Raw genomic sequence first — 13,029 nt, 5'->3', positions numbered from 1 at the left:
CCCACCCTCTCCTGTCACACGCCCAGCAGGGACCCAGCCCCAGTCCCCGTTACTGTGCCCAGCATCCCGAGTCCAGCATGGGGTCAGGCTGGAGACACCTGCCTGGCCCGAGCCCTCCAGGAGGCACGATGCCAGAGGTAGTCCAGGCCAGGACCTTGGTGGCCCAGTAGCCCCCTGTTCCCTTTGTTCTGGGAACCAGGAGACCCCAGGGGACCTCACCCCTGTCACGCGACCTCGCACAACCCGTTACCCCCCCTACCCTCCAGGAAAACGACTCAGAAGTACAATCCTTTCTTCATAAAAATATATTTTCCTTTTTTTTTTTTTCCCTCAAACACCACCAAAGCAAATTCATAGCCCTTGATCAAGCAGGCCTCCCCGTCAGCTCCTATCCCAGTACATCTCCCCAGGTACTTCTCTGAGAAGAGACTGACCAGGGCTCCACCTCCTAGCCACACACACACACACACACACACACACTCACAGCCTGAGCCCACGTCAGGGGGTGGTGGGGTGGGCAGGAATGCACCTGTTGCCACCCCAGGGGAGGGAAGAGAAGCGATCAGTTCCAATCCATGCAAGGAAAACCAGCCAAATCCAGTAAGCAAAAAGAAAAAAAAAATCAACAGAGGATAAATTAAAAAAAAACAAACTCCCAAAAAAAGTGAAGCGACAGCCCTAGACGCCAACAGACAGAAGTAATGGACACCAGGGTTGTGACAGCAAGGCCTTGAGGAGTTGGGGTGCAGGCTTATTCAGGGCTCACCCCCTTGTCCCTGTGTGTGTTTCACATCCAGGCCAGGCCCAAGGCACAGTCACCCCAGACCTAAAGTGTGCCAGGTCCATTCAGTTGAGATTTAAAAAATATATACAGCTTGGGCAGCGTCCAGAGCAGGGGCCCACACAGCACTGGCTCTCTGACACCTCCGCGTCCAGGGTCCGGGGCTGGAGGCGCTGATGGGGCCCAGGCGGGCTCGGTGGCAGCGGCCAGAGGTCTTGGTTCTTTGGCGTGAGTGCCCAACGGTTGGCCTTGCACAGCCAGGTAGGAGAAGCCCCCGGATTCCTCCCAAGGGCTGGATGGCAGCAGTTTCCAGCTGTGGGCGGGCACTGCCCCGGCACAGGGGGCTGCGGGCACCCAGCATCCCAGCAGGATCCCGGCCCAGCCCCTACGAGTCCTCTCCCAAGATCTCCTTCACAAAGGCAGCGATTTCCGTCTTCTTAGTTTTGTGCAAGGTGAAGAAGGGGTGCTCCTGGAGGGGTGACAGGGGGCACAGTCACTGCCTGGGTTCCTGCTCTTCAAGGACAGCCACCCCCAGGAAGCCCTCCCTGACTGCTCCTCCGCAGTCATGTCCTCCCGGGCTACCGGCCAACCACTGACCCCTCAGTACCCTTCCACAAGCCCTGGCGTGCTGGACGGGAACCTGGGACCACCAGGACCAGCCGGCAGAGCTGCCCATCTGTACATGGGGGTGCAATCCCCAGACAGGCACTGCTGCCCACCTCCCCAGGGCAGGCCCCGTCCTCATGCACTCACCATCAGCTCCAGGTAGCTCATGCGCTCTGCAGGGTTCTTCCTCAGGCTAGGGGAGAAAAGAGCAGCTGGGACAAGGCCAGGGCCTTCAGGCCGGCTAAGCTGGGTCGGGTTGGGCCTTACAGGCCAGCCAAACTGGGCTAGGCCTGCGTCTGGCCAGGCAGCAGGGGGCAAGGGGGCGAAGGGAAGTTTCCTGGGTAGGCTGCAATCCCTGGGCAGCAGATGAGGGACCGGCCCTGTGTAGGGTCTGGGCAAGTTGGTCAGGTGCCGAGTGTCCTGCCCAGGAAGGGACCCCAGAGGGTTGAGGCCGGCCACTGGCTATAGAGCCTGGCCTATGGATTGTCCATGGTCCGTCCTTTCTAACAAGGGAAATGGACTATGCATGGCCCTCTGAGTGTGGCTTTGCCTGCATCACACAGACCCAGGCACCATCCACTCCCATATATATATATCTAAACAGCTTGAGCAGACTTGTGTGTTCGGATGCTCTGAGTGGGTCTGGAGCGTTTTGTTTGTTCCTCTGCCTTTTCTTGCCTTCCTCTCAATCTGTTTATGGAAGGTCTCTGATCAGATCCATCCCCCCTCCATTCACACACCCCCTCTTTGGGACCCTCAGACTTCCTTCACACTGCTTCCACCTCATGTGCTATGATGCCATGCAGTGTGGGTGGTTGTGTGCTGAGGGGGTGCCAGAGAAAAGGGGTGCTGAGGAGTTCCCCCAGACTCACCACTGTGCCGTGAAGTCCACAAACTCGGGGGAGAAGCGGTCAGCCGGGAGCTGGGGAGAAGGCTCCTCCACCACTTGCTTCAGCTGCTGGAACGGGGTCCCCCAGGACTCATAAGGGAAGCGTAGAATGGCCATCTCGATCTGCAGGCAGGGGACGGCAGGGTCAGCAATGTGTACCCACACTCCACACCGGAAGCCATGGACCCTGCCCATTCTGGCGCAGCCCCGGGAGCCAGGCTGAAGGGCAGCCCTGACACCGTGAGTCAGGGCACCCGTGCCAGAGTACTGGAGGAGCCACAGCTTTGGGTCAGGTGCATGTAAGGCGATGGCTGGCAGGTCCCTGGCCGCCTTCCGTAGGGGCACAAGCTCCAGGAGAGGAGGCAAGTCTCTTCCCCACGGGACAGGGAGTCCTCCCTCCTTGGCTCCTCCTCCTCCTGGACCTGCAGGCCACTATTTAGCTGATCCGGTCCTTGGGTGCCAGCCCCAGTTGGCAGGAGTTTTGTGGAAATGCCTGGGTTGCCTTACAGGGAACCCTTGATTTCAGCTTAGGTCTCTGGGATGAGAACCAGATTGGGCGGGCCAGCCCAAGCCCTTGTGTGGAACGGTGCCCTATTCTATGGGTGGAATGTGGGGCTCCAGCCAGCAGGTGCAAAAGGGCAGCCAGGGACCCAGGCCGAGGTTCATGCGGCTCCGGCCCAGTCGTGGACACGCCTGTGGAGGCAGGGCCACCAGGAGCTACTGATATGGACACACCCATGGGGTGGAGCCCAGACACAGGCTCGCCTATAGCATGGGCATGGGCGTGGCCTACAGGAGCACTCCTAGACTTCCTGGCTCTCCCCGAATTGCCAGACTTATAATTAATACGTCAGAAATTGGTCCAAACGCTTGATCCAATCATCCCATCTCGGGCTGGTGTGCAGCGACACCTACAGGGGGGTGGGACGGTCAGCTGGATGGAGGGCCTAGGCCGAGGCCCTGGGAGACCTAGCCCACCATAACCCTGCCCCATCAAGCCCCCCACGTGCTCCCCTGGCAGGTCAGATGACTGTGCACTGGAGGCAGGGGGCCTTTGGTAAAGAGACTGAAGGGTTTATAGCCACTCAGAGAAACAGAAGTAACACAGCACCCCCAAATCTGTTTGTTGGGGCCACCCATAAGGGTGCCAGCCTGAACCCTGGCTGCTGCTGCATTTCCAATCCAGCTCTCTGCTGATTCACCTGGGCAAAGCAGAAGATGGCCCAAGTCCTTGGACCCTGGCACCATGTGGGAGACCTGGAAGAGGCTCCTGGCTCCTGGCTCCTGGCTCTGGCCTGGCTGAGCCCTGGCTGCTGCAGCCAGGAGCCAGTGGATGGACAAAGACTGCGGCACAAGAGGCGCTGTCTGCGTGGAGACAACCACAGCTTTCCCCTCCCCACCACTCGGTGCTGCCCCATTTCGTATGCTTTTCTGAGTCCCTGGGGAGAAACTGTGCTATACCAGAGAGCGCAGTCCAGGCCAGCCACCACCCTGCCAGCATGTAGGGGGCTGCTGGGTGCAGCCCAGCTTCTAAGCCGCCCAGGAAGCAGATGGTTGGAGGCCGCCTCACATGACCAAGTCTGGAGCCTTGGGGTCACCCCCAGGACCCCTGGGTCTCCCTCTCACCATCTGTCTGAGACCCCCCTCCTCCTCTGCCCAGTCCCTCTCCATGATGGAAACTGGGATACAAGCCCTTCCTGTCCCAAACACTGATAGGTGAGGGGCCAGAGCTCACTCCGACACCTGGGCCTCAGGCGCATCCAAGTTCAGCATGGTCCCCCCATCCTCAGCCCAGGAGGACATCCCAGGACCCCAGAGCCTCTCCCCACCCACACACACACACACACACGCTCGCCTGTATACCATGGTGATGCCGAGACTCCAGACGTCTGATTTGACATTGTAGCCCTTCTGGTTCAACTCGGGGTTGATTCTCTCAGGCTGTGGGAGAGACCAGCCAGGCTTGAGTGTCCCCTCACCCCTGCTCATCCCTTCCCACTTGTCCATGGCACAGAGGAAGAAACTGAGACCCCCCCTCAACACACACAGCAGCCAGGCCTGCCCGGGGAGAGCCTGAGAGGCTGGATCTGCCCAGACCAGGAGCGCCCAGGTGATGCCCCCCCCCAGCGCAGGGTGAGGCTGCTCTTGGCATGGTAGACAAGTCCAAGCCACCCCGCAGTGGGGAAGGCTCTGACCTGATGGACAGAAGAATGGCCCAGTGCAGGGCAGAGCGGCAGCAGGTGGCTCAGCCCAGGGCCCGGGCCCCCCGAGGGCACTCACAGCCATGTAGGGCTTGCAGCCGGCATCCATCGTCTTGGCCACCGAGTCCACCAGATAGCCGCTGATGCCGAAGTCACACATCTTCACGTGGCCATCCTTGTTGATGAGAACGTTGGATGGCTTCACGTCTGCAGAGAGCGGATACACCATACTCAGCCCCACCCCCTGAGGCCCCGCCCCACCTCTGAGGCCCCGCCCCACCTCTGAGGCCCCACCTCCTCCAGCACTAACCTCTGTGGATTACGGATAGCTTGCTGTGTAGGTGCTCCAGGGCCCGTACCACCTGGAGTGAAGAGGGAGGGGGCAGAGGGTGAGGATGGCACAGCCAGGCCCCTCTCACCTCCCTGTATCTACTCCCAGGGACCCTCCAGTCCTGTCACCACCACCTGTCTCCCACAAACTTCTCCCATTTCCTTTTTCTCCTTGGCTGCTGGGATGCTCAGGCCCCGTGTTCATCATCTCCCCTGGGACCTTCGAGAGCCACACGCCTAGAGGGCTGACCCTCTCCCCCACCTTACTCCGTATCCCTGTGAAGCACCTTAAGGCGTCTTTGGTGTGAAGCCTGGCACCAGCATCTCCCCCAGCAAGCCAGCTATGGGTGCAGTGCGGGAGAGCTGGGTGCCCTGCCGGGCAGTGCTGGGGCCCCTGGCTCTGCTCCTGGGTCCCACAGCCACTTACAGACACGGCAATCTCCCCCAGGATATCTTCTGGAATCGTCATGTTCTTCTCCAGCACCTTGCGGTAGAACTTGTCCAGCGATGTGTCCATGAGCTCCATGCAGATCCACACATCTCCCTGGGGGCAGCTCCGGGCTCAGCTGTGGTGCCCACCCAAGGCCCCTGACCCCCAACCCCAGTCTCCACACCCTTGCTCAGACCCCAGACAGGGATGGCTTTGAACCCCAAACTCAGGTTTTCAGAGCAGCAGGCTCCTCCCAGCCCCCCCCGCGTCAGCAGAGGCAGCTTTGTCTTCTTGGCTGCACCTGTTTCACTCTGGGCTGTGCCCTCAGCTCCTCACCCACACCTGCAGACCTAGAATCTCCTGCGTGCAAGCTGCGTGGCTCATCCCCGCCCACCCGGCACCTGCTGGCACAGCGCCAGCCACACGGCTTAACCTCCGGGAGAAACAGAGGGCAAAGGGCGAGGTGGTGCCAGCTAGGGAGCGGGAAGGCTGGGCTGTGCGGCCTCCGGTGGGCAGGGAGGACTCTTCCTTGCCTCCCTGACCCCTCCTGCCCCCACGTCCAACCCCGGCGCCGGGAGGGGCTGGCGGCCAGGCTGCTGCTCACCTCTCTGAAGAGCGCCCCGTAGAACGTGACGGTGTAGAAACAGTCCACAGTGCGCATGTTGATGTCCAGGTCCATGAGCAGCCGCTTCTGTTCCTGGGAGTTCACAGTGGCCCGGATCCGCTGTGGAGGGGCAGGGGGGAAAGGGGTGCAGTGGAGGGGCTGTCCAGCAGGAGCGGGCATTCCTCATCAGAGGCACCAGCCCTCCCAGCCACCGCTGCCACTGTAGTACCTTCACAGCCATGATGGTGCCACTCTGGGCATGCCGCACCTTCTCCACCACCCCATAGGCGCCGCGGCCCAGCTCCGAGATGGTCACCAGGTCATCGGCCTCTACCTCAAAGTTCTGGAGGGACAGAAGCGATAGGAAGGCATTGGAGGGCGCCGAGCCCAGGGAGAGAGAAGCAGACCCTGGCAGGAGGGTGTTGTCAGTCCCTGGTCAGGCACTACAGAGTCCAAGTGCGCATGACACAGGCTGAGGCAGCGCTGGCCCAGGTCATGCCCACAGCATTCTCCTCCCACAGACAGGTGTCAGAGAGAAGGGTGGGGTCAGCGGCTCCTACCCTTCCCAGCGGCCCCTGGCACGTCAGAACGACTGGGGGCGGGTGGCCTGCCCAGGCCCGCCGCCGCCAGCACTTACCCGATCTCCAATGGTGATGAAAGTCCGAGAGTCCAAGTTCCGAGGGGGTCTGCAGGAAAAGCAGGTGCTGAGCCTTGGAGGGGCTGCACCCCTCCCTGGGATGCGAATGAGGGGAGCTCTCTGGCTCCCATGGGGCCACTGACCGCCCCTTGGGCCAAGACTGTAAAAGCTGAGCATGCGGGCACAGAGCCAAGGTGCCAGGATGCTGTGAGCCATCCCCTCAGCATCCCCGCTTCCGCCTGACCCACTCGGGAGTCTTCCTAGCCCACCCTCACCCGCATTCCCTGCCATAAGCACGCCCAGGTTGAGCTAGGGAGGAAGTAGAGGCCGACTCACGTGGGGTTGGGTGCAGGTGGCTTGGACACACAGGAGATCCGTAAGTCTTTCTTCCGCTTGGGTTTTGCTTAAAAAAAAAAAAAAACAGGCAAAGGGGAGACATCTGGTCAACCCTGGGGCCCTCACTATGTCCTGCCTGGCAGTCCTGGCACTGCCAGGCAGGACCAGGCTGGACACAGAGCTGACGTAGACACCACAGCCTCACCCCTCAAGGGGTCCCAGTTCTCAGACACACAGGGGCTTACGGATGGGCACCTGCCCTCTTGGCAAGGCATGCAAGGAGTGAGAGGCAGGAGCTGCCACACCTGGGGCCCGGCTTGGGGACACACCTCACATGCAGGGTTGAAGCCCCCACCCTGCCCTGCAGGGTTGCAACCCAACATAGCCCACTATGCACTAGGCTGATGCACCTGCCACAGACAGACACAAAAGAAGAAAGCTTGCAGCCTATCCAGGCCACCCAGCCCTGGCACCAAGGGTGACCTGCTCAACCCTCACCACAGCCTCTGACAGGGTACAGCTGTTGGACAAACCCCCCCCCCCCCGCCACACTGCATAGCCATGGTGTGCCTGATGCTGCTGAATGGCTGGGGAAGTGCAAGGGACAGGGCTAGGTCTGGGGGCCTTGGCATGACCTCAGTGGCCCCTGGGCTATGGCTTTCCCACCTGCTAAGCACATCAACCGCCACCCCCACTCTGCCTCTCTCACCTACAGGGAGTGTGGGCTGAGAAGGAGCCCTGTGGGGAAGGTGGGGGCAAGGCCCTGCAGCCTGAGCCAGCCCAGGGCTCCCAGCTCAGACCAGGCCCATCCCACATACAGCAGGGAGAAGCCCAGGTCCCAAGAAGGACACTGAGAGTTGGGAGCATGGCCAGGACTCCATCCTGATGCCCTCCAGAGATGGGGACCAGCTCTGCCACCCAGGCCCAGTGCCCAGCTCAGCTGCCCTACTCCAGGGCCAAGTGCAGGGCCAAATGCAGGCCCTGGATCCAGACATGCATTCTGCAGAGGAGATGAGGGACTCTCCCAGGGCACCCAGCTCCCAGTGCCTGGCCAAGCAGGGATGCAGCCAGGGCTTGCCACTCAGCAATGCCCTCCTGCTGTCCTGGCATGACCCTGCCACCTGTTCTGCCTGCCGCTGGCCTTCCATGGGGCCTGGGAACCCCCTAGGCCATGCTGTCACCTGCCAAGCAGACCTCAGGCCCTGAGCCAGGCTGGGATCCGGCCTCAGCCATAGCGCAGTGCAGCCTCACAGCCTAGCACCCTGGCCAGGGAGGGCTGGGGTCCTCTGTGACCATGCTGGAGCAGGTGGGCGAAGTGAGCAGATAGGGGCAGCTGAACCCCGTGGAAGCCACGCCAGGGCCCCCAGAAGTCAAGGTCAATGGTGTCTCCATCCACACACCAGAGGCCAGCAGCTCGGCCAGAGAGCGATGCCCAGGCATATCTAAGCCCAACTCAGGGACTGGTCATGGTACTGCAGACCACTGAGAGTGGAGGCACCATACAGCCAGTAGGGCTCAGCAGGGGTCAGCAGAGGTCAGCAGGGGCCAGCAGGGGTCACCAGAGGTCAGCAGGGGCCAGCAGGGGCCAGCAGGGGCCAGCAGGGGCCAGCAGGGAGCCCTCACTGTCTGTCATTCCAGGTGTCCCTACAACCCTGGGAACAAAGCACTCTTGGCCCAGCTTTCTGGGGGGTGAGGGGTGGGATGGAAGGCACCAGCCCCAGGCCACACAGAAAGTCAAGGGGTTCAGCCAGCCCCAGGGCAGGTCCCCAGCTTAAGAGCTTGCCTTGTGGTAAAGGAAAGCTCTGCGGCCTGAGGTGGGTGACCGAGTCTGGAGGCCTGCCTGGGCTTCCCTGGACCCCACACTTCCTTTGGGATGAGAAAAAAAAAAAAAAGGTCGCAGTGTGTCAGGCATGGGGTGGGATCCTGAGGCCACATCAGCCCCTCTACCTTGCTGCTCTAGGGAACCAGGCAAGGGTTCTGGGCCCTAAGACCCCCACACCAGGTGGCACCCCAGGTTCTACGCCTGTGCGGCCAAGCACAGTGGGAATGCTCCAGGGACTGGGGCCACTGCGGCATCAGGCAACGCCACGTGAGCTCCTGTCTGTGAGGCTGGGCGTTGCCCCCTGCCCACCCCGAAGGTTCATCTCCCTGGGCAGAGTTGGACAGTTTCGTCCTGAACAGCGAGGAGTAGACACAGCTTTCATTATGACCTGGGACCACCAGTAACCTGTACGGAGCCCTTAGGCTACAGACAGGGCGTGCTTTGTGCTAAAAATTGAGACCAGGGGCGGGGCGCTTAGCCCAGCGGTTAGGCAGTCTGCCCTCCACGTCAGCTCCCGGTCCTAGCTTCCTGCCAATGCACACCCTGGGAAGCAGCAGCTGATGGCACAAGACATGGAGTGCCTGCTGCCCTCATCAGAGACCCGGGTGGAGTTCCTGAGGCTCAGCCCCAGCAGTGGACAGAGTAGCTCATGCTCTCTCTCTGGGAAGGTGGCTTGGAGGTACACCTTCCTCTGTATCCTCCCATCCATCCCATATGCCCTGAGAGCTGGCGACACTTACAAGATGTGGCCACCCCCAGCCTGTGGCTTGTCCCTGTCCGTGGCTCGGCTGGATGGCTGAGGCCTGGGGAAGTCCTGGCCTGGTCACCCCACCACCTGCCCGACGGGGCACATTGCTTGCGTCAGGAGAGACCTGAGCCTGTGGGCCGGCCACACCAGCTGTCATGGGGACGGCCCCAGCAACAGCCTACGGGCTGCCAGTCGCCGTCCCTGTCGGCCCAGGTGTGGCCGTGATGGAGACAGTCACCACAACAAACAGGCAAGGCCTTACAAGCTGCCAGCCCGCCAGGCAAGGCCCCGGGCCAGGCAAGTCAGTGCCAGGTGTGTGTGTGTGTCCTTGGGTCCTGCTTGGTCAGATAAGGGCTGAGAAAACCAGGGCAGACACTAGCTCAGCCTCCGACCTGAGGCCACTCCAGGGGTAAAGACAGGACTCTAGTTAAGCCTCCACCCGCAGCACCAGCATCCTATAGAGTTGCTGGTTCGAGTCCCAGCTGCTCCAGTTCTGCTCCAGCTCCCCGCTAATGCACCTGGGAAAGCAGTAAAGCAAGGCCCTGCACCCACGTGGGCCACCTGGAAGAAGCTCCCAGCTCCCAAGTTTGGTTTGGCCCAGTGCAGCCATTGCAGCCATTTGGAGAGTGAACCAAAAGATGGAAGGTTTCTTCCATTTCTCCCTCTCTGTAACTCTGCCTTTCAAATACGTAAAATAAATCTTTATTTATTAAAAAAAAAAAAAAAGAAGAAGAAGAAAGAAAAGGAAGGGACCCCAGATTCTGACACAATTCCCTTATGGGTCGTCAGCTTTCCTACCTCAGGGACTTTGCACATACCATGCCCCCACTGCCCAGATGCCCATCCGGGTGGCCCCACCCCCGCTGTCAAAATACTCCTCAATTGCAAAGCTCAGGAGCTTCCCAGAGGAGCTGCTTGGCACGCACCTGTCTGCTCAGAGAGAGAGGCAGGGCTTGGCCCCAGGAACCCACAGCTATGTCCACTTGCAGCCCTGGGCAACAGGGCCTCCATGGTGAAGCAGGGATAGGAGGACCTGACCTGCCAGGGCTGCCAGTGCAGCACGCTTGGTGTGGAACACCACGTACACGGGTCATCTGGAAGTTCCAGAGATCTCACCGTGTCAGGATGCTGCAGGGGAGGCAGCTCAGGACACATGCCACCAACACAGCAACAGTGGTGAGGCTCTGTGGGCACTGGGCATGAAGGCATCCCAACAGACACAGCCAGCCTGGCAGAGAGGGCTGCCCTGCCCACCACAGGTACATTCTCCCTAAAGAACTCCATTCCCGGAGCTGGTGCCATGGTATAGTAGGTGAAGCCTCTGCTTGCAGCACTGGCATCCCATGTGGGTGCAGGTTCGAATCCTGACTGCTCTGCTTCTGATCCAGCTCCCTGTAGTGACCTGGGAAGGCAGCGGAAGATGGCCCAAGTCCTTAGGCCCCTACACCCACGTGGGAGACCCAGGAGAAGTTTCTGGCTATGGCCTGGCCACTGTGGCCATTTTGGGAATGAAGCAGCAGATGGAAGATCTCTCTCACTCACTCGCTTGCTCACTTTTAAACTCTGCCTTTCAAAGAAATGAATCCTTTTTAAAAAGAAAGGAGAAAGGGCCCGGCACGATGGCGCAGTGGTTAAGATCCTCACCTTGCACGCCCGGGATCCCATATGGGCGCCGGGTTCCAGCTCCCTGCCTGTGGCCTGGGAAAGCAGTCGAGGGCGGCCCAAAGCTTTGGGACCCTGCATTCGTGTGGGAGACCTGGAAGAGGCTCCTGGCTTCGGATCGGCATAGCATCAGCTGTTGCGCTCACTTGGGGAGTGAATCATTGGACGGAAGATCTTCCTCTCTGTCTCTCCTCTCTGTATATCCGCCTTCCCAATAAAAAAATAATAAAATAAATCTTAAAAAAAAAAAAAAAAAAAAAAAAAACTGCAAACAGCTCAGGAGCCTCACCTCACTGAAACCAGGGAAGGGGGCAGAGGGACACAGCCTCCTTAGAGAGCAGGGACTTAGTGCTGAGGTCAATGTGGGCAGAAGATTCAGCACCCAGAGTGGTCAGGGCATGGGGGCAGCACATGCAGAGGGGCCAAGCATACTGTACGGGTACAGGTTCGAGTCCTGGCTGCTCCACTTCCCATCTAGCTCCTGATGATAAGCCTGGGAAAGCAGCAGAGGACTGCCCCGTGCACCCACATGGGAGACCTGGATGGAGCCCCTGATTCCTGGCTTTGCATCAACTCAGCTCTGGCTGTTGCAACCATTTGGGCAGTGAATCGGCATCTGGAAGATGACTCTTTGTCTATCATTCTTTCAAATAAATAAACAGATTGTTAAAATGAAGAGGTCTGCTTCCTGCCTGGCATAAGACACCATGGGAAAAGCCCCACAAAGCTGCCCAGGGCAGCATCTGGGTGGACCCAGCTGACAGAGAGGGGTGCCAGCCAGCCCATGGAGCCCCTGCATTGCCCACTGCCTTGGTCCCTTCCACCCTGATGTCGTCCACACTGGTACAGTGACTTCTAGGAAAGGACAAGCAAGGGTCAGGGGGTCAAGATGAGGTCATGCTCCAGGTTCGACCTCTGTGACCTTGGCCAGCCACTCCCCAACTCCAGGCCGTGGTTACTCACTCCTAAATTAGGGTGAATGACCGCACCCTGCCCAGCTGCTGGGTGCCCAGAAAGGCTGATGACAGCGTGCACATAAAGTGTGTGACAAAACCACGTGACATGGGGCTTCAGGAACCCTTTGGGGTCCTTCCCAGAACCTGGGGGGTCAGCAGGGTCAGTTCAAGTTCAGCACTGACCAGCACCTGCAGCAGATGACATGGCTTCTCACTCGAGGCTAGGGGGACACGGGGACCAAGGAGGTCACCAAAATGGGACAAAAGACGAAGCCATGGCACAGAGGACATTCAGGGAAAGCAGGTGTCCACCAGTCCCTGGCCCACCTGTCCTGAGCAGGCCTCAGCAGCACTGACTGATCCAGCATGCCCTGCTGGATGCCAGCCACGCTCCCCCACCCCTGTCCAACGTCTTCCACCTCCATCATGGAAGCCTGCCTGTCAGTCCAGGCTGGCACACAAATCTTCCCCACTCTGCACAAACCCTCCAGGCTGGCAGCATCTGTTCTCCTCAGGGCAAGGACAAGCCAGATGAGTCTCCCCAAGAGAGGTGCCCAGGCCTGGCTGGCCCTGGTGCCAGGAAACTTTGCAAACAGGCACCTGTAAAAGTGGCCAGGCGAGGCAGCCAGTCTTAACTGGGCAACACCAGGGCATGACCCAAGGGAGAGAAGCCTGCCTCTCTGCCCACCTGGCTTTAGGACCAGCACCCTCTATCAGGGGCACCATGCAGCTGTTACCCACTATGTTCCTCCTTGGGGTTGCCCCCTCCCCCACCCTGCAGAGACCCAAGGTTGTGTACCCCACCAGGCCTGCACTCAAGCTGCTTGCCCAGCTCAGCCCAGGGACCATTACCAACATTCCCAGCAGGAATCCAGGGCATGTCCCTTCCCTGGGTGCCCCATACCAAGGGGCTGGTCCAGCAGGCTGTGTCCTGGCTCACATCTCCCCAGAACTTCCCCTTAGTCTGCCTCTGAATGCCAAAGTCAGGTCAGAGGCAGGTCTGTGAGTTCCAGAAAGTGCTGGAGGC

General features: G+C 60.0%; 1 protein-coding gene across 3 annotated transcripts in view; it reads right to left on the bottom strand.

Annotated features, from left to right (window-relative positions):
* Positions 1-328: 328 nt before the first annotated feature.
* LOC121167549 (dual specificity mitogen-activated protein kinase kinase 3-like) overlaps positions 329-13,029 on the bottom strand; it is a 33,498-nt gene continuing 20,797 nt past the window's right edge. For all 3 annotated transcript variants that reach the window (XM_040997018.1, XM_040997020.1, XM_040997019.1), the window contains 11 exons: positions 6,815-6,881; positions 6,479-6,527; positions 6,071-6,184; positions 5,842-5,961; positions 5,235-5,351; positions 4,788-4,839; positions 4,557-4,684; positions 4,140-4,217; positions 2,260-2,399; positions 1,535-1,580; positions 329-1,250 (listed from right to left, as the gene is read on the bottom strand). In XM_040997018.1, coding sequence (XP_040852952.1) covers positions 1,167-1,250; positions 1,535-1,580; positions 2,260-2,399; positions 4,140-4,217; positions 4,557-4,684; positions 4,788-4,839; positions 5,235-5,351; positions 5,842-5,961; positions 6,071-6,184; positions 6,479-6,527; positions 6,815-6,881 — 995 coding nt within the window. In that variant the 3' untranslated portion in view covers positions 329-1,166. The remainder of the gene's footprint in view (positions 1,251-1,534; positions 1,581-2,259; positions 2,400-4,139; positions 4,218-4,556; positions 4,685-4,787; positions 4,840-5,234; positions 5,352-5,841; positions 5,962-6,070; positions 6,185-6,478; positions 6,528-6,814; positions 6,882-13,029) is intronic.

This window comes from Ochotona curzoniae, unplaced genomic scaffold (assembly GCF_017591425.1).
Source record: "Ochotona curzoniae isolate NIBS_2020 unplaced genomic scaffold, NIBS_Ocur_1.0 patch386, whole genome shotgun sequence".
Classification (NCBI taxonomy): Eukaryota; Metazoa; Chordata; class Mammalia; order Lagomorpha; family Ochotonidae; genus Ochotona; species Ochotona curzoniae.
Note: the sequence above shows the minus strand (reverse complement) of the source record. Positions and strands in the feature narration are given on the sequence as shown.